General features: G+C 38.1%; 1 protein-coding gene across 2 annotated transcripts; it reads right to left on the bottom strand.

Annotated features, from left to right (window-relative positions):
• Positions 1–5,837: 5,837 nt before the first annotated feature.
• Positions 5,838–16,660, bottom strand: insig2 (insulin induced gene 2). 2 transcript variants are annotated; one of them, XM_059343206.1, is made up of 7 exons: positions 16,516–16,660; positions 14,002–14,214; positions 13,087–13,259; positions 11,281–11,405; positions 10,811–10,977; positions 9,045–9,144; positions 5,838–8,874 (listed from the first exon to the last, which is right to left on the bottom strand). In XM_059343206.1, the coding sequence occupies exons 2-7, from the start codon at positions 14,121–14,123 to the stop codon at positions 8,833–8,835; spliced, it is 729 nt and encodes a 242-aa protein (XP_059199189.1). In that variant the 5' UTR covers positions 14,124–14,214; positions 16,516–16,660; the 3' UTR covers positions 5,838–8,832. The 2 variants fall into 2 exon arrangements, with proteins under 2 accessions (XP_059199189.1, XP_059199190.1); XM_059343207.1 differs by lacking the exon at positions 16,516–16,660 and adding an exon at positions 15,987–16,051.
• Positions 16,661–21,387: the final 4,727 nt, after the last annotated feature.

The following is a 21,387-nucleotide window of genomic DNA, read 5'->3' as shown; positions in this document are numbered from 1 at the left end:
TATCATATTTTAATAAAGTCTAAAGACATAGGGGCTCATCAATAAGAACTTGATAATTTTTCAAAAAACACTCATATTATGATATCCATTTTTAGAATAATACATTTTATCTGCTGTAAGGCCCCAGAATAATGACAAAATGAACAGTGGTGTAGTCATAACACGACTCCCCTTGTATTTATTAACCCTGGTCAAAATCACTTCATCCATCCAGTCAGGCTGCTGACAGACACAGCGGAGGCTGCCTACGGAGACGTGTAGTATTGTGCCCCCTTCTGGTCATCCTCTCTATTTCTCTATTCCATTCATTCTATACATGCCACCACTATAGAACACAGCAGTTCAGCACAAACTGCAAAATGAAACCACAGCGTGTTTCAAATAGTAATATATTACAGATAATACCCTATATTACTGTAGGATCGTAGGTAGTTGTATTTCTCAGCATACAACTCCATTTTAGCAAAGTAACCGAACTGTAATAGTAATGAACAAAAAAACTGCAACATCAATATACTGCATAAAGCTATCCTGTTAATTATGCTGGGTTAGTTCAACATACTTAATTACTTAAATGTCTATATTTGCCTTAGTGTCTGCATATCCCTGAATTTCATTGGCAAAAGCTGAGCTGTTTTGCTGTGGCCCTCTCTGTTCAACTTTTGTTCTGTAGGATATGTAAACTATTAGGCACATATATTTCAGCATATATTAATTTGTTTTTGCAACCTGTATAATGTTAAATGCCACCAAAAGTCAATACTAATGGAGAGACAGAGACATTGTTGGTTTTGGAGATTAAACCTCTGAAGTCCAGGAGATTTTGGTTCAAATTTGTCAACTTCCTATGCATTCATTTCTGTCTCTGTTTAGCATCTTTCAGTCTGTCCTTACATCACATGCATGGCTCCTTTTTCTCCACACAAACTTGGCTATCAGTCATGAAAATTTACTTTTTATTATTATTTTATTTTATTATTATTATTTTTTTTACCATTAATACACACAAAAACAGCATAAAAATAAATAAATAATAAAACTACAAAACAGTCTATTTGCATGTAAATTAAAAATAGTAATAGTTTTCATTGTAGAAAGAAAATTCACATTGTAAAAATGGTCTAGAAACATAAATGTCACACTGTGAAAACTCGAAAAATATGATTGCACTTTCAACTGGCTTTCTCAGTTTGTCTACATATCATATATAAATAAAGTTATTACTGTGAATAAAACGTGTACTTTCAATAAATAGATGGACTCCAGATGGTTAAGTAAAATGTGGAATAATACCTGCCTCATCCTTTATGTTTTTGAGTACAAACTAGAAAATATAAATCCATCTAAGCAGTTAAATGCAAGCAAACAGCTAAATACACCTGCTGGCTAGTGGGCTTGCAAACTGTTGTTTTCTCAAGGTAAAACTGTGTTGCACAAGTGACAACAGCTAAAGTCATGACAGCTGTCACAGACACTTACCAAATCCCTTTTTCAGCCTGATGTTTTACATTCCAACCATTCTGTTAATTCAATATCTGAAGTATGTGATGCAAATAAAAACCTGCATTAATAAGATGTCATTTAAATGTCCATAAACATATAAAACTCACATTTGTACATTCATTCACTTGTCCTTTGTCTGCAGTCTGTGCTATGTGGATGTAACAGTAGACTGCACAGTGTAATGAAAAACCAATTAGCTGCTTTTGGCACCAAACACCCAACACACTCATCCCACCTGAGACCAGCTTTGTGTTAATTCTCCTATACCCTAGCAGCCCAAGGCCTCCAGGTCCAGGCTTTCACTGCTTCACATGGCCGTTTTGTGGCTCTCTTATGCTGACATGGCAAAGAATCTATCGTTTTGGCTGGAAATATGATTCCAAGATGCGCTGCTGCTGCTGCTGCTGCTTTAGCGGCTATGCCACAGAACTCCATTATTACCTCTAATTCAGCTCCCTCTTACAGAGCTGAGGAGAGAAGAGACACTGGTGGAATAGGAGGCTGATTGTGATTGATGGCTTCCCATTAGCAAGTCTGTTATCGCTCCGGCTGGGGGGAACGACCACTGAGTTGTAACACAACACATTACCTGAGTCTCTCTCCCCAGCCCCAGCCAAGAGCCGCTTAAATAAAATATAGACCCTCTCTCCAAGATCCTCATTCCCTGCTCAAGGCACTCCGACTGTTATACCGTCAGCTGTGATTTGCTGAGCATTCCCACTCAATAAACACATCATTAGTATTCATATTAACTGGAGCCAGTGTTGGAGATATCTGCCTTCCTCTCTCTCTCTCTCTCTCTCTCTCTCTCTCTCTCTCTCTCTCTCTCTCTCTCTGTCTTTGTCCTGATTGTGGATGTATCTGCTATAGCTTCACCAGGTATATTTTTTTTTCTTGTTCTTCCTTTTTTTGTGCTCCCTGTCAAAATGATTGATTGGGACCAAGGCACAGAGTGTCCTGCATTACCCCAACAAATGATCTAGCCCTTTCTGGCAGACCTTGGCCAGAAGGAAATCAATATTTCACCATTAAAATCTATCAGAGGAGAGTTAGGGCAGCGACTGTCAGAGGCGACACTATCAAGCCGCTGCAACATTAAACCTGACACCTGCAGCACATGAGTAATCAATATCTAGTGGTTCACAGATCATTTGTGGTCACCTTTTAAGCAGTGATGGATGTCTCCTGGGGCAGTGATTCATGTTGTGACACCGTTTAACAGGGTTTTATTCCAGTTTAGATGGTCATCAGTCAGAGAGGAGCTGGAGATGGAGCACTGTGGTTCCCCGCTAAGACCTATTTCATTGTATTCGGCCTGTCCTCAGCGATTACTGTGTGCCTTTTATAGGTTTTGTGCCCCACTATGTGTGAAAAACGCGTAAGCGAGTGCAAGGTCAAACTTTATGAGTTCCAGTACCCGTGGCAGACCTAACAAGTTTTACATGGGGTGTCAAAAAGGTGGCAGGAGGTTTTGGAAGGGTGGCACTGGCTGGTGGTGGTTATATAAAAATTGCTAATAAAAATCTAGTGTATTATGTTAAATTTAGGCTGATGGATTCTACCAATAGCTACACAGATGAGGGAAATTTACACCTGAATGGTAGATTAAAATGATGTGTTCCTGTGGAAATACTTGATTAATGACTATTATAAACTAATGCTATTTTAGGACAGGCCAGTGTATTGTTCTTTTTAATACCAATGAATGCTGGTTTGTATTTAATTATCGCTAGGCTGGCACCTTTGAAAATGTTTGTAAAAATTTGGCAGGACCTTCATCTTATAGGGATTTCTATTTAATCTTCACTGATCCAACACACACACACACACACACACACACAATATCTCTTTCTTTATATGTTTATATGTCTGTTTATGTGGGCTTTTATTATGGAATCCCATCAAGCATTTGTTCAGTGTTTCTGTATCCTGATTCAAGTTACATTTTATTCAGAATAGGTAAAGACTTCAATCATCACCTTGACATGCAGCTCAACAATTAAAGTGCTACAATGTTCATATTGTGCTCTTGTCCCATTTTTCTCTTTGGGAATTCCAATCATTGTGTTCTCTTTCTGTCGTCCATAAAGGTTATTTTGAAATTCTGATGTGTCCATCTCATTCTTTTTCAGATTGGTTTTGTTCATTGTATTGGGTTTGAATAGCTTGTGTTGTTTTAAGAGCTATTATCCGATTGTATTATTACAATTATTCCTGGTTTGTGTTTAATTATCTTAGTTGTTTGTAACTTTTATTGCTGCTCTTTACGACAACACTCATTTTAAATTCACTGAGGATTTCCTGGAAATATTAAAGTAAAAAACAACGTATTTTCTTTGCAACTTCCAAAACTGACATCTTCCACCATGAGTCATGCATCCTGATTGCCATTTTACCCAGAAAAGGTAAAGACTTCAATCCTCACCTTGACATGCAGCTCAACAATTAAAGCGCTGCAGTGTTCATATTGTGCTCTTGTCCCATTTTTTTCGTTCACGTTTTACATTATCACTTTATCCTCAGCCTCTACAATCTGCAGGTTTTTAATGTCTTTTAATGTTTCCTTCTCAGCAAATATGTGAGAGCTCTCAACCTTGCCTCCTGACCCTTATTCTGTGAGAGGAGATAATTGCTTGTCAGGAGTAAATAGAGAGATTAATGAATTCATTAGTGGTGGGGAGTTTAGCTCTTCGGAGCAGCACTTACTGCTATGACACATCACGCCTATTGTTTTACTAGCTAGTTAGCCTTGAACAATAATATTCACACAGCAAATTGCCTCATACACTCATGTTAACCACAGAGAAACTGTGTCCTTATCCTGGAATTTAGCAATAATGCAAACAAAGGCTCTTTAAATTCCAATTATTCATCTTAATTACTTTTGTCTATAGCAGCCCGTGTCTGTAGGAGCTGCTACAAGACAGGACACATTAATCCACATTAGCAATGAACACTTTACCAGTTAATGTGGGAAATTTTGCAGTGGCACTACAGTTTGTGTTCCAGCATTCGTGCCAAATATGTAGTATCTCCACTTAATTAGCTGGAGGTTTACATAGGTTTAAGACTTTAAACGCAACACAGAGACCTCAGCTTTTCTTATGAAATATCCCATACAAAATACATTGTAGTCAAAGTTTTATACTGAAAAACATATTTTGATTTATTAAGTGAATTAAGTAATTATAGCTCAGAGTTGTAATTACATGAATTGATAAATGCTGTAGCTGATAGATAGCACTGTTTAAATAAGTATAAACCTCTTAACATGTTTACTAATCAGCATTTATCTTCACATAGATCACAGTTTAAATATCATTCGTAAACTAACAACACCAAAACCAAGATTTCACAACCGTTCCAGGGCTACATATGCAATTTTTAAGTCATTATATTTCTTACCAGCTTTGAAATATTATCTGTTATTTTATCATTACTGTGAATATTGCATGTTTTTGAGCTATGTTTTTTACTAAAACATTTCTAAAGAAATTTTAATTGTGCTTGACTCTGGCCTGTGACTCACACCCATACATTATCAGATTACAAATTAAACTGTTGAAAATTTGAAATTAAAAAGAGGAGGAAGTCATGTAAGATAATAATAGGTGTTGGTGTGTGTGTTTGTCCATGTGTGTGTCTGTGTGTCTGTCTGACACTGTCAAAATAATGAGAAGTAAGTCGAAGTCACAAGAAAAAAGTCGAAGTCCCGAAAAAAAATGTCAAAGTCACAAGAAAAAAAGTCAAAATAACGAGGAAAAAGTCCAAGTCACAAGAAAAAAGTCAAAATGAGAAAAAAAAAAGTCAAAATCATGAATAAAAGAAGTCAAAAAATAAGAAAAAGGAATTGGGCAGACAAGAACAACTGTATGGATTCTAAATCATTTGTCAGCGGGCCTTTTCCAGAATGTGAGGCAGGCTTTGGACCAGCTCTTCCAGGGTGGCAGTGCTTCGCTCTCTGCATGCAGGCTGCTCCCTCGGCTGGAACATTTTGCACTTGGACCTGAAATCTGAAACATTTTCTCTTTCTTTCTATCGTCTGTCGAGGTTCTTTTGAAATTCTAATGTGTTCATCTCATTCTTTTTCAGATTGGTTTTGTTCATTGTATTGGGTTTAAATAGCTTGTGTTGTTTTAAGCATTATTATCCAATTGTATTATTACATTTAGGATTTCCTGGAAATATTAAAGTAAAAAAACAACATATTTTCTTTGCACCTTCCAAAACTCACATCTTCCACCATCAGTCATGCATCCTGATTGCAGTTCAAATGCTTGTTACTATATTGATGTGACAGCATGTATCAGATAAAAAGAGAAATCAGAGGCAGCTACCAAAAGGCCATAGTCTTTATTACACCAACAAATTGCACAGGACCAGATTTCAGAGGTTGTTTCAGTCAATGGAACAATAAATCCCTGTTTAGCTGCTATACAATTTCTTATTATTTGACAAAAATTGCTGAAAATGTTTCCACATCATCTCACCTACATTAACTATCAAATATTACAAAAACACTGGTTGATAGTTCATGTTTACATGCTGTAAATCTAATTATACCAATCATGTTTTTAATCAAAAACAGCGAATAAAAAACATCCCTTAAATGATCCAGTCATACATCTTACAAATAAACAAGTGCGCCCTGTTTTCAACATGTCTACATGTTTTATAAATCTAATTTATTTATTTTAGTTAGTTTCTATTAGGAGGGTTGTCAATCAATCCATCCCAGTAACACCTACTGCACAGAGAACAACTTCAAGGTTTTAACTGACCAACACTGCTAAACACTGTATATGTAGGTTTTCTTTGTGGGCTAGTTAAAAGTAATGCAGAGCATTCAGATCAGAAACAGTTCATACGGTGCATTTAGCAACTGTAGCTCCAATGTGCTTTAAAGTACACCCGGAAACAGGATCTTAACCTTAGTTAATATCTGTTGACTGCTATATTAATGAACTATGTAAAGATACAGTCCTGACGAAAAAACTCAGACACACTTGATCCGTGTGTTTTAATTCAAGCTTCTCTGTTCTTTGTTGTGGTAGGCAGCCGCATGTGCACGTTAGTGCATGTAAATACTAATATGTAATACGAATGAGTGACGCAAAGCAGTGTCCATATGTGACAAGTTGGGAATGTGAACGAGAGCGGTATGAAGGTAATTCCTTCTCAGGACTGAAACATCAGACATGCTCTCAGTGTGGTAACACCTTTAAGGGTTTTTTCTCAATACCTCACAGTGATGACACCTTATGTATAATTTGTAACCATGTGCAAACATAATGCAGTTGGCCTATAACAACGTCTCCTTTTATCATGTTAGTTATTTGCTCACATGTGTCTATACACACATGGACAAAATAGTTGTTACCCTGTCATTAAAGAAAGAAAAAAACACAATGGTCACTGAAATAACTTGAGACTGACAAAAGTAATAATAATAATTTTTCAATAATTTACTGAACATTATCTAGGGAAAATCAGACATTTCTTTGGAATTGTGATTCAACAGAATAATTTAAAAAACCCTGAACATATTAGTTGGTCCCACAAGAAAAGATTGAAAAATAATTTGAGCAGCCGCATGTTAAATTAAAGTGTGTCTGTAATCAGCATCATAGGTGTCAGTCAGTCACTCTGCCTATTTAAAGGGAAAAGTAGTCACTCTACTGTTTGGTGTCTTGGTTTGCACCACAGTGAACATGGTGCACAGAAAGCAGGGAGAGAGTTGTCTGAGGAGATCAAGCATGTTAAAGGTAAATACTAGAAGAGCATCTCAAGCAGCTTGATGCTCCTGTGACTACAGCTGCAAATATTATTAACAAGTTCAGGGTCCATGGGACTGTAGCCCACCTCCCTGGACCTGGCCACAAGAGGAAAATTACAAACTAATTAAATGGAAATTTAGAGTTACAGAAATCACTTGATGGCAGAGTGCCTCAAAAGAGTGTTCAACAAAATATTAGGTTATGGGTTGTTTCATTTTTGTGCAGGCCAGTTTTATTCATTATTCATTCTGTTGAACCACAATGCAAAAGCAATGTCTGGTTTTAGTTAGCTGATATTCATTAAATTATTACTTATTGCTTTTGTCAGTTTCAAGGTATTTCAGTGACCATTGTGGGTTTTCTTAATTGGAAGGTTACCAACAAATGTGTCCATGTGTGTATCGGTAAATATTAAGCTAACACAATGAGTTATAAAGGGTCATACATACTATCCTCTCATACACCCAGTAGCCTATTGATTATTTCAGGTTTGACCTTTCTATCTCCATGATCTATTGTCTTATATTTTAGATATTCTAACACCTATATTTTATAAAGGATAACCATCAATTTTTAGCCCATTGCTATGAAGACAATAAGTGAGGAAATTTGGTATTCCTGCCGTTTTGGGGAAAGCAAAAGCTGCTTTTTGCACATTTTTAACAGGAAACTGAGAAAGCTACAAGTATATATTTGGATAAATGTTGCTCCCTGACATTGAAGAAAGTATTCAAAAAAAATATGGTCCCACAACAAGGATATTCTTTTAGAAAAGGTGCCATGGGTTAATGTATTGATGAAACAAATCTCCTAAGCTGCTGTAAATTCACTTACAACCAATGTTTCCTTTGATTCTCTGGATCTCATGATACTACACATGTTGGTAACAAGCAGAGCAGGTGTGGCTGGTAGAACCACTGAACACCCTGTGTCCTCACAGCCAGTGCAGCCAGGCGTACACTACACATCATCATTCTGCTATCAAGAAAACTAAAATGTCGATATAAGCTTATTACATACAATAAATGGTCTGGTATATAGATGCATATCTTTTTAGATAGAAGTTAACTAGGCTGTGTGTTCTCCACTGATACGTGAAGGATGTGAAAGCCTCAGGAGATAAGAGCAGACTTTAAAACTGATCCCCTGTGTGACTGTGTTTGGCACAACAAAGCCAAAGGTTTCAAACAAGGAGCTGATGTGAGAACGATAGATGCTTCCCTGCTAATCCCTTCCCATGGAAGTAGAGACAAACTGCATCGAAGACAAGAAGAAACACAACAAACTTTGCTCCCATTGTTCATCTCAGCTCAGGTCAGAATACAACCAGTGGCCACCCGAGCTCTGGATGGCCTGACTAGAGCCAATTAAAAATACTTTCATGACCAGGCAGCCAATCAGGAGCTCAGGTCACATTTGACATGTATATGTGGCTTATCCAGAGCCAGTCAGTCCTCATCTATGCTGCATGCAGACGTTCTCTCAAAACCTGCCTCCAGCTTCAAAATGATGCAAAGACAATGTCATTTGAGCAGAGGCCTGATGAGATCCCTCAGTCCTGATGGATCTTGTCCTGAATGAATTTGTATTCATACTGAAAAAAAACACAGAAGAGCAGGAAAAACTGTAAGACCCAGAACAGCTCGTTTCTTTTGGGTGAGGCTACTCTGACGCTTTTTGATCAATCTAAAGAAACAGCACCAACTTAATAGTAATTCAACAGTTTGACAAAACCTGTTCACTAAAATTATTCAAATGTCTTACCAAGGCTAGCTGTCTTCCAATGTTTCCCATAGTTATCACCCCTGCAAAGAAGATGCAAGGTAACCAGGAGCGAATATACAGGAAATCAGGGGAAGTATACCTGTGCACAGAAGAAGAACATGATAGCAACTCTTAATTCATGAAACAATAGATTACTGTCATCTTTGTTTTGCTCTGACAATCTTGGTGTGACTAATAAAAAGGTCAAGTACACAAAAAATAGTAAATACAGGACATTTTTCAAATGCCAAGAATGTCAATTTGTCACATAAATCATTATAATTAATGTTTGTTTTTGTTTTTTAAAATACTACAGAATTTTTACTTTCCACTTAAAATCCCAGTTAGTCTCTTAGCAAAATTGTTTTTCAAATTGTATTACCCTGCAAACATTATTATTCAGGAATCTTAGCGAGGCTATGCATTGGCGCTCGAGGATGTAGCTCTGGTACAAGTCGCACTAAATACTGTGCTGCCATGGAACAACATGGACAAAACAAAACTGTTTGTCTTCTGTTGCAGTTCAGCTTGCAGTTCATACTACACTGCAAAAAAGGTGTGTGTAAAAACAAGACAAAAACACTAAGTCTGAGGAAAATGATCTTGCTGCATGGACAGATAATTTCACTTGACAAGATTTCTTAAATTAAGATTGTTAAATCTAGAAATAAGCATGTTGAACGCTTAAAATAAGAAATTAACTCTTAAAACAAGATAGATGATCTAACACTTCTAAAACTAAAGTTGTTTTTTTTTCTTGGGAAGAAACAAATAATTGTCAGTGCACTCTGCTCGGGTCAGTTCATTGCTGCTTGCAGCTTTAATTTATCTTGTTTTAAGACTTAATTTCTTATTTTAAGCATTCAACATGCTTATTTCTAGATTTACTTATCTTAATTTAAGAAATCTTGTCAAGGTAAATTATCTGTCCATGCAACAAGATCATTTCCCTCAGATTTAGTGCTTTTATCTTGTTTTTAGACACACCTTTTTTTGCAGTGTGATTGTTTCTGTCTGACATTACCTGTGTCCTTTTCTTCTTTTTCTTTCACTGTGGGGCTGCAAAAAATATCTTATTGCACTCATTTGGACTAATATTGCAGTTGCGATGTGATTTACAGTATTGAAGGGAATTATCATTTGTGCATCATTATTCTCACTTTCATTGAAAAATATATTCAAATGATCATAGTGCGAATTTATAGCAAGGATCTCTAACAAACAAAGTGCTTAGTTCTGTCTGGGTCAAATTGATCACTATAAGCAGATGATTATTAAAAAATGATTCTTCTTGCTTTGTCCTCACTAAGGCCCACCCAGCTCTGTCTCTGCAGCAGCGCCACACATGCAGACGGCAACCCCCAGAGGTCCTCACCTGCAGGTGAGCCAGGAGCTATTTACTATAGTTTTAAATTTATTTTTCATTTCTTTCCCATTTGTTAATAAACTAAATATGAACACTGTAAGTGGACTACTTGAGTACTATAAGTACCAAAACAGTATTTTTATCGGAATTATTCTGTCCAGAGCTTTTTGATCAGTATAAGCACTTTATGACTGTAACCGTGATAACTATAAGTAATTCAGAATGTTATTCTAACACATATTTTCACTTTTCGCAAATATTGCACCTTCCTTTGACTTGGATATTGCAGGGGTCAATATTGCGATTTTGATAAAATTGCGATTCATTTGCAGTCCCATTCCACTTTCTTATCCATTTGCTTCCACACCGTATAAATATGCAAACTAATGAGTGAGCTTACTGAAAGACTCCATTATAGACCAGGAGTTGGGTGGCAAGTGTTGCCAACAGGGCAATGCTAACTCCCAGGCCAAACCCGCTTCTGGAGCGGTCAAACGTCCACCACAGACCTATGGAGAGCGCCGCCAGAGTCAGAGACAGCTGGACGTTGTTGGCAAAGTCCACTTTCTGACAGAAATAGGGTCAAGGACCAAGCAGTCAACAGCTGGAAGCAGAACAGTTACATAGCTGTGTTGCAGTTTAGCAGTGCTGCAGAGATGTATGTACAGTTCTACCTTTCACCTAGTCAGCCATCAAATCAAAGAGTAAAAGCACTGCATTTCTACTGGTGGAACAACAACAGAGTGCAAAAACATACCACTGCCTACATTTACAAGGGACAAATATTACAGAATGGTTGTTTTTCCCACCAACACATAAGCACTGAAAAGAAAACAATGGATGCATATAGCAATAAAATTTGAAGGATACAGCACTGGCGTGGTTGATGCCCACAAACACAGCCACGCAGCGCATCACACTCGACCATTCACGCTTGAACTTGTGTGGCTCACCTAGACAGCTGTCGATGCAGGGGTACAGCAGCCCGATCATTGCTGTGAGGGGAAAAGGCAGACAGAATAAACATCAAGATGCTACACAACCAGTTTTAACTATTATGGAGGCACAGTCAACATGTCTAGTGGTATGGTTTTGCTGATAATAGGCATTCAGCAGGACCTAAATGACCAAAAGAGTCAGGGGCTCAGGACCCTGGGCCAGAGCCTGCTCTGGTGGGACTGCTTAACATTTCTTGTTGTAGGTCAACAACTACAAAGAGACACAAAGTGACTCCAAAGAGACAAAAAACTATTACAAAGAGATGCAAATCAACTACAAGTCAAAACAACTCTAAAGACATAGGCAAAACAGGTCAAATGTGTGAGATACTAACACTTTATTGTCTCTGTTGCAGTATGATACAGTAGGATCTGATATTTGTTCCTGCTGGCGAACCTTCCGTTGACAACGAGCCAGTCAGCCTTTCAAATTAAAAGCAAAACTGTGGCTGTATATCAAAACAGGAGTACACAAAGTCATTAAGTGAACTGATTTAAACCCCAATTCTTCGGTTTGTGTGAATGAATACATGAATGTGTCTAATATACTAGGTATTGCAAACTATTTTAATTCCTTGACAAAAGCTTGCAAAAAAGCTTTGCATCACAGCTCACATGCTTATTACCTTGGACCCAACTAATATGGATTCAAATTACTTTTTGCACTGTCAACAAAATGCAGTAGCCCTTCCCTGGAGGACGAAGCATGGTGTGTGTGTGTGTGTGTGTGTGTGTGTGTGTGTGTGTGTGTGTGTGTGTGTGTGTGTGAGCAACAAGTGGAAGTGACAGGCTCCTGTGTGGTGTGTCTGGGGAGGAAGAGAGCCTCAGGCTGTTGTGTTTTGTGCTGAGCCGCTTGGGAACAGGCAGCATGCTGCATTTTCATCCACAGCTTTACACCCAGGGGACAACAACAACATCTCAATAACACCAGCTAGTCCATCCTGGAGGGCCTATTGTGTATCTGTGTGCGTATGTGTGTGTAGTTATACTCCTGCATGGTCCACATGTTTTCTTTTTAATGCCATAAGCCAGCCAGATTCAATTATCGGGCTGCGGGCTATGCGTGGCCCAGAACCAACCCCGAGGGGCCCAGAGATAAAGAGGGCAACTTATTTCACAAGATTTCAGAAATTCCTACAGTGTTTTAGACCTTGAATGCAACACTCGAGCCCATCGGCTGTCTATCAATCAGTCATTCACACCACAGACAGAAAATAAAAAAGGAAAAGAAATGCATGGTAGTCACAGAGAAATTACAAGAAAAAAATGAAATAAACATACAAGAAGCCTTATTCTTTTTTAAAATAATTCCCTACTTCACAAACTGTGGAACCACTACCAGTTCCTACCAGAGCAGGTGGGTCCCTCTCTACCTTTAAAAACTCCTAGTACTAATAGCTACTTAATAGCAACTAATAGCTCTTATTGCACTATACCTTGATTGTTTGCTTTTTTCGTCCTGTAAGTCGCTTTGGATAAAAGCATCTGCTAATGACTAAATGTAATTGTAAAATGTACAATCAGTTAGGCAAACTCCTTATTTTAAGATCAGAGATTAAGATCAGTGTTCATGATAGAATAGTGGCATTAGCATACCTTTTCTCCTTTCCTATTTCCTGCCACCTTAAAAATTTAAATAAACCAGACAGGGCTTTTTTTCACTTATGTGTTCACATACCTGAGGCCGTGCCACAGCAGGGTGGCACCCACCAGGCTGAGGAGAAGATACTGCTGATGACATCAGGGGGAAAGAGAGTGACGTTTCTCTGCACCTGAAGTAAGTTCAGCACCAGGGCTAGGAAAACCCCCACAGAGAACAGCATGGCCCCTCGGATCACCAGGTTGGTGGTCCTACAATGCGAAGCAAAAAAAGAGTCAGGAGACTACGGTCAACTTTTGTATGTAAACTGACATGACATAGAAGGAACACACAGTCTCAAAGTACATTTATACAGTGTACAGCATCCTATGCCCAGCAGAATCAGACAGATCCTCTGGTAGTTATGTTCTATATAGCAAGCATGACCAAAAAATAGTATGAGTTGTGAGCTTTAAAATAGGGTTGTCACGATACTAAAATTTTCAACTCGACACCGATACACAGGAAAGTATTCGATACTCAATACCATTTTCGATACCACAAGGATAAAAACAAAGACCCCAAAATTTAACAGAAATATTTTTATTAACAAGAAAAATGCACCATGTAAAAATGAACAGAACCACGGGTTAAATATTTATAATAAAAAACAGTTGTGCATACTTAAAGTATCGATACTTTTTTGAGTATCGATACTTTTGACAACCCTACTTTAAAATAAATAATATTGTTGCCATGGAAAAGAGGCAAATATTATTTATTTAAGGCTAACATTTCAAAGCAAGATGCATGTTTTTCATAGTAAAATGATACAGAGACACTAGTCTCTGCATTTCTGTGTGCTCTGGTGTACTCTGGACAATATTCTGTAGTTTTTCCTGTTACAACACTGACCTACCCAGAAAGATGGTTTTACCACAAGCATATCCCTGGCTTTGTTCATCATGCTTTGGTCCTATGGTGGGCTAATGTGGATGCAGATGCAGTGCTAACCTGTTGGTGATGACTGAGATATATGGGCCCTGAGAAGGCCGTGACGTCTGCCCAGGCTCTGACCACTTCTGCTGGCCACTGGTCACTGTGCTGTCGCTCATGGCTGTCAGTGTAAGGGACATTCGTAAACCTAGGTCAGGAAAATATGGAGTCGTGTGCGACGTCTTTATCCACCAGTAAACTCAATGTCCTCCCCTGACATCCCAGACCAAGCTGAAAAACAAGAGCAAGCAAGGAATCAAGACTGGAAATTCCAGCCTAAAACACAACTTTTCTATTTGCTATTTCAGTGAATTGAGACAGTCTGCATCCACAAGCGTACATAGATCTTTCATTTCAGTCAGTATTTCTTCCTGTTTAATGGCTGTACTTACTGTTTAAATAGCCATACCATGTATAACCTTTGCTCTTACATGCCATGTTAGTCCCCTTGTGACCCTGTACAATATGTGATTTTCTACTGCTATGGAGTCTCCCCAATAACAATAACGAGAGTCTGACTTTCTGATGACATTGTGAAGTAGCATGGGATCATTGGAGTTGTTGTCATTACTTTTAGATGGAAGATCTTTGGGTGGCAGCTTGGGAGCAAAATCCACCAAGGCCTCTGAGAGACAGAACGGATCCTCTTACACTCCCTGATCATGTTATTGTCAGGTGAATGATCTTAAATTAATAATCTAAGAACTTCCTAAGTTAGAAAACTAAGACGTTTATAAGACATACGAAAAAAATGGTGAATAGCATTTAAGAACATTCTAAGGAATATCTTATTTTTTTCTTAAGAATTCTCTTAAGTTTTGTCTTAAGAACATTTTTGTGAATCCGGCCCCAGGTTTTCATTGAACAACTGACAGTTTGTACATTAAGTTAATAAAGTAAAAAATGAGATGGCGTTAGACAACTGAACTGAAGTGAGCTGGCTGTTGTTGGACTGCACTAATCTGTGCCTCTCATGCAGTGGTGGTGCATGACAGGCACACATTTGAAGCATAACTTCAGCACGTCTTACTTCATGATTATAATTCAGGGGTGAGCAACCTTTACTAACTAAAGAGCCACTGTTGGCCAAAAAAAAAGAGAGAAAATCGCAGAATTGAGCCGCAAACCTTATATTGAGGCTAAAATGAAAATTAAACAGCCTAATAAATCTAAATTAGCCTACCAACATTATTGATAGTCATATTGAGCATTTATTAATATGATTTTGAAAACAAACTAATCTAGGGGAACTCAAAACTAAACTCAAAGTTGGCAAAACTTAAAGGTTAAGGCACCGGGTCGGAGACAGCACATTTTAGTTAACTTAAATGTCAAAACTTTTTTAATATGCTGTAAAAAGGCTATATCATTTTACAATTGAAGAATACAAATAGTTTTTGGTCTACACCAGTGATAATACCAGATTACCAGTAAAATAATTGCCTAAGTCCTTTTTTCAAGTTTTGCAGGAAACACATCAAATTTCACCAAAAGTGTAACATATGACATTTATTGATCATTTCACTCAAAAATGATGTAACAAAGGATGGCTATTGGCATAGTAATAACACTGCGTGTTAATTATGTAACTTAAGAGAAATGAATGACATAAGCAATTTTTTTAACATGTCTTTGTGACTTAAGCAAGATATGGTAACACTTTATTTTGAAGGTGTCTGCATAAGAGTCACACAAGCCTGTCAGAAACATGACATGACAAGTATCATGAGCATTAATGTTACTTCAAAGTGTCATTAATGTTCATGACACATCCCATTTCATGTTTATGACACGCTCATGTCACTCTTATGTAGACACCTTCAAAATAAAGTGTTACCATATCTTGCTAAGTAACAAAGGCATGTTCAAAAAAATTGCCTAAATCACATTTTATTTTGACTTAGGCATGATAAATCTGCTTAAGTCACACACTTGACATAGGCCATTATCTTAAAGGGGTAAAATCACATGATCTGATCAACTGATGATGTAGGTGATTTTACCATAGGTGGCCGGCATCATGAGGAGATGATTTAGGCAAAAATACAATTTTGCAAAAAAATGACTTAGGATATTATTTTAACAGTGTGACCATATATAATTTGTTTTTGTCTCAGCCACGGGGAGCCCCTGCAGGCGGCCTAAAGAGCCCCATGAGGCTCTGGAGCCACAGATTGACCACTACTGCTTTAATTTCAAATAATAATTTAGCTTTCGACATGGTTACCATAGCAATTAAATGGCTACCTGACGAACTTAGCCCAAACGTTAATCACTTAGCCACGTCAACAGCGTTTGCCTGTCTATCACCAGCTACTAGCTGCTGATGGGTGAGTTTATAACAGACGATCAAACACATCACGCTTAACGAGAAACAACGAACAAATGTTGTTGCTGTGATGGCAGCGAGCGGACACACCAGGTCAGTTAGCTTTACGTCTGTTGGCTTGTCTGATGTGTGTAATAGCTAACTATGCTTAACTGAATTTGTCATTAACAGTTACCGATCGTAAAGTCAAGGATAGCGCTTACCTTATGTTGCCGGAAACGTGCCAATAATATTAAACACGTCATACGACATTTACAATAGCTCAGCGTGGCACATAGGACTGAAATCCACCAAAATATGAATTAGCCCTCTCTTCCTACTGAGACTACTTCCGGTTGTCCAGATGAATGAACAGCTAACACCCAATCAGCGTCTGAAGATGTGACGTAACAACGTTACGCAAAACGGACGTGTCACGTGATTAGAGTTTACAGTGAATGGATTAACCCAAAAAAGATTTCCAAGATTCAGAAAGAGTCGGATTGTAAACTAATAAGGTTCATCAGATAGATAGATAAATAGATAGATAGATAGATAGATAGATAGATAGATAGATAGATAGATAGATAGATAGATAGATAGATAGATAGATAGATAGATAGAGCAGTCCGGTATTTAGGTCAATAAAATACAACAGAATAAAATACTGAGGTAGAATAAATGAAAACAACAATAGAAAAAACACAGAATAGAACAAGGACACTTAAGAAGTTAAAAAGAAGATCAGTTGGTAGGTAAGGTATAGTGGCAAGATGATGGTAATTGTACTCATGATATGATGGTAATAATGTTATTGTGACTAGACAGTATATAATAATAATAATAATTGTCTGTCTCTATGTGTCAGCCCTGCGATAGTCTGGAGACCTGTCCAGGGTGTACCCCGCCTCTCGCTCAATGTCAGCTGGGATCAGCTACAGCCCCCTTAATGGTAATGAATGACTGAATGAATAATAATAATAATAATAATAATATTAATAATAATAATAATAATAATAATAATAATTACAACAATATGATAATATAATATACAATAATAATAATAATAATAATAATAATAAAAATAACAATATGATGATATCATATATAATAATAATAATAATAATAATAACATAGCAATGTGTCACATATTTAGCCTATAGGGTGTGCATACATACATAACATAATATATTATTTGTATCAATATCATAAATTTAAACTGAACGTTTGATTAGAGATATTATGAGAAATATTATGTCTAAAGTCGTAATTTAAGGAGAACTATGTTCCCGACGTGTTGTTATGGTTGTAAAATTGATCACCTACAACTCTCCCAAAGACAGCAGCTCCTCAGCTTCAAGCTTTACTCATTCCTCACACACACACACACACACACACAAATACACTTTTAATTCTGCAACACATTTGATTTGCTCTTGTGGTCTAATAGGCTTACAGAGATGCAGAGGTGAGAAAGTCACATTCTGGAGTGGCTCACTCTTAATCCTCAGTTCCATTTACACTCTATTTTGTAATCAACATACAGAGGCCTGCCGCTTGTGATGGAGTTTCAGGGATTATATCTGGCTACACAATAGTGTGAATATAAACACACTATCCCTGCTCTCTCATCGCACCACAGCTCAGAGTTTACTTTATCACAGCTAACCGTACTTTTCACGCAACAGATTAAAAAAATCCCCATGTTTAGTTAAAGGAGATTCAATATTTCACTTTTTGACACCATTTTTTTGGGTTGGTGATTTATCAAAAGTGTATTTGGTGGGAGGACTTGAGTGTTTCTAAAATCCTGGCTACAACCTAGACACGTTTGTTCTTAGAAATTATGAAAAAGTAAAACGAATTATTAAAAGAAGATATAGAGGACATGTTCACAAAAAGTAAACAAATGAATAAAAAAGATAGAATGTATTACTAGGACTGGCTTTTATTGTTTGTCTCTAAAGTTAGCAAATCCCACGAAAAGACCTAAACCACCAATGTTTTAGTCTGTTTCTCAATACTTTCTGATGTCCCAACCTTATTTATATACAGTCTATGGTCCCAACCCTATCTGTGGCAATCCCAAAGACCATTGATGCTTCTTTATTATAAACAGCTCAAAAATATATCATTTCATTGTCTAAAAGGCCTCTGTAAATTCGTCTAACTGCTGGTCAATATAGTTTTTAGAAAATTTTACTCAAACTGGAAGAAATAGTATTTGTTGGGGACTATTTGGGATTGAGTCATAATGAATCACAGTTTGAGAGTAAGTAGTAACCCAGTGCAATAGTGTGACTCATTGGTGATTTTCATAGCTTTAGTACAACAGTGGATCTCTTTGGCACATAGGAAGAAGATATATCAGGCTTTGAATAGACATTTGTTGTAGAAACATTCATTGTTGGTGTGGCTTTGTTCTCAATAATAAAAAAAATAGTAGGCTGTTGCCAATCTTATACTTTAAGAAACATTTATCAAACATAATATATTATATAATATATAATTTTCAATTATATTATATTTAAATATATTTAAACACACACACACACACACACACACACACACACACACATATATATATATATATATATATATATATATATATATATATATATATATATATAAAAGGCCATTTTGGGTTTGGGCCAGGGAAAATGATCTGAACATTGCTGCAATTTACTATCATCAGATTCAGGTGGCTACAGTGATTCATTTCTGCTTTTGCCATTTATATTTTTATGAGACAACTCCCCAGGATCTATGTACTACTACTCACAGCCCCATGGGAGACTCACTTAACCTTAATAATTAGTGATAAAGGAAGTCTGGTAGCAAAGAGGGGGGTATAGGGGCTTTCGATTAGTTGTCAAGGGCTACTTTGAGGCCCCCTGACACAGCCAGAGAGCAGCCAGGGATTCAATTCATCATCCTGCCTGTGCCAAACACTGAGGGCCTTTTCATTATCAGACCACTGAGTCCCACTGTCGGCTCCTTCAGTATAAATGTGAGTGATGGTGAGCGTAGTGTGGCTTGTGGGTGTGGATGGTGATGGAGGGGTGTGGCCAGGCCCTCATCGTAAATGTCATCCCCATTGGACCGTTGCAGGTCCTGACTCTAAAATAATAGGCCCTGTGACCTCTCTGTTGTATATGATTAACCCCTAACCCCCTCCCTCCCTGCCTCATCCACCAGTCCCCAGCCAGGATGTGGGAGATGCTGTTTGCCAAGCCTCTCATACTTCTGTTCCCAATTCTCTCACTACAGGCAGAGACGTAATCTGGAAAAAGGGTGTGGTAGCAACAAAAGAAAATGGCTGCTGCTCTTGTATTCCAGTGAATGTCTCATGTTTAGGATGACCTGAGCACCCTTTATTATAGGCCTAGGAAATAATATTTTAAAATGTGTCTTTATCCTTAAGAATGTACATTTCTCCATGACAAGACCTGTGAAAGAGTCAGGGTCCTAATGACAAAGAAAAGTGGAATCCTTGTTTCAATGTCAAAATAATAAGACTTATTTTCAGTTCATTCACACATTTTGTAAGAACAAATAATTTAATTTCAGCTGTAAATGTTACAATAAGCTACAACCACAGGGCAACAGCAGAAATGTGGAGGTCCCTGTTACAATGTGTGTTTGACATTCCCTGTGTGTGTGTGTGTGTGTGTGTGTGTGTGTGTGTGTGTGTGTGTGTGTGTGTGCGTGTGTGTGTGTGTGCGTGCGAGCGTGCGTGCGTGCATGCGTGCGTGTGTGTTTGACATGCTCTGAATCTGCATTAACCGCCTCTTTTCTACGTCTCTGTCAGCAGGGAAAGAGTAGGTTTGGGCAGACAAGCTCAGCTAAAGACAGAGAAAAGAGAAATGAGCAGCAGAACACGGGTTCCTCACCTGTGTAGGCAGACTGACATTTACTACAACAATGAAACCTCCAACAAGCAAACTGTGGCAACATTAGGTGTTGGCTAAATAACCACAAATCACAAGAGAAAGTCAAATTATCCCTAATGGCTGGAGCTGACACCTGTACATAATGACATTTTGAAAACGAACACAGACAATTGCAAGAGAAGAATCACACATTGGAGGGAATGAGACATAGAATAAGGGAGCTTTCCTTTGTCCTTAGCAGCAGTCAGGGAGGAAAGGCATCTCGCTTCTTCAGGCTCTGGAAACAGAGAGGAGTCATTTGTGGTGCATGATTGTCTGTGCAATTTCTTGGAACTATAAGGAGGAAATGCAAATGCCCTGTTGCTAGCAGCCCCATAGAAGCAATGCCAGCATGTGTGTGGCATATTGAATGATAATGACAAAGCAGGCTATATCCCCTGTGAGCAAGCCTGCAGAACAATGATTACAGATTGGCCGGTGTGTCCTCAGCATCACAAGGGACTCTGATTCTAATGCTAATCATGGCTGCTGCCCATTGAAATATATCTGTACTTGCAAGGCTAGAGGAAATAGGATGGAATACCCCAGTTAGGCTGTAACTGTATAATGAAGGCTTGCTTTTATTTAATTTTTTAGCCCACAGGAATCTATAGTGACTTTTAGCAGGCTTAACCTAGTGCACCACCTGCTGGCCTCAGGCTGGAACCAGAGTGATACAGGCTTGTTTTATTCCAGGGCACATTGAAGCACTTATCCACCACCAGGCAAAAGATGATGATGTATGAGCTTGACTGTATTCTGCATCTTTTCACTTGGTATGTGAGAATAAAGGCTTCATCTTCTTCTCTTACTTGGATCATACAGACATGTGTTAATCCAGTCTCGATATAAATGGCATATCTAGTGGGATTCATCCCAGGCTCAGGTTTTACCACCGCTCCATCAGCCTGCATCAGCCACACTATCTCCCAAACCTTTCCTCTTTGCATGTACTTTATTTTCATTCTGAGGAGAGAAACAAGAAGGAGAGCCGAGGCACAGTGATGCTCAGCTGCACACTCAATGTAGGTTAATGGAAGGGAGGAGAGTCTTTGCTCAGGCCAGCTCCGATTGGCTGGCTGACGCGTGCAGCTTCTCCGCAGCACAACCTGTCACTGTTAATCAGGGGCCATCTCTTAACAGCCAGCCAGGGCTATCGGAGAG

This window comes from Centropristis striata, chromosome 10 (assembly GCF_030273125.1).
Source record: "Centropristis striata isolate RG_2023a ecotype Rhode Island chromosome 10, C.striata_1.0, whole genome shotgun sequence".
NCBI classification, from domain to species: domain Eukaryota; kingdom Metazoa; phylum Chordata; class Actinopteri; order Perciformes; family Serranidae; genus Centropristis; species Centropristis striata.
The sequence above is the reverse complement of the archived record's forward strand: the minus strand, read 5'-3'. Positions and strand labels throughout refer to the sequence as shown.

What these genes read in the sequence shown, in the direction of transcription:
- insig2 (XM_059343206.1), bottom strand. Translation starts at nt 14,123, where the DNA reads ATGTCCCTTACACTGACAGCCATGAGCGACAGCACAGTGACCAGTGGC. An exon ending in GCATCAACCACGCCAGTGCT is followed by an intron (nt 10,978 to 11,280) that starts GTATCCTTCAAA and finishes TATTTCTGTCAG; the next exon opens with AAAGTGGACTTTGCCAACAA. An exon ending in TTGGAAGACAGCTAGCCTTG is followed by an intron (nt 8,875 to 9,044) that starts GTAAGACATTTG and finishes GTTTTTTTTCAG; the next exon opens with TATGAATACAAATTCATTCA.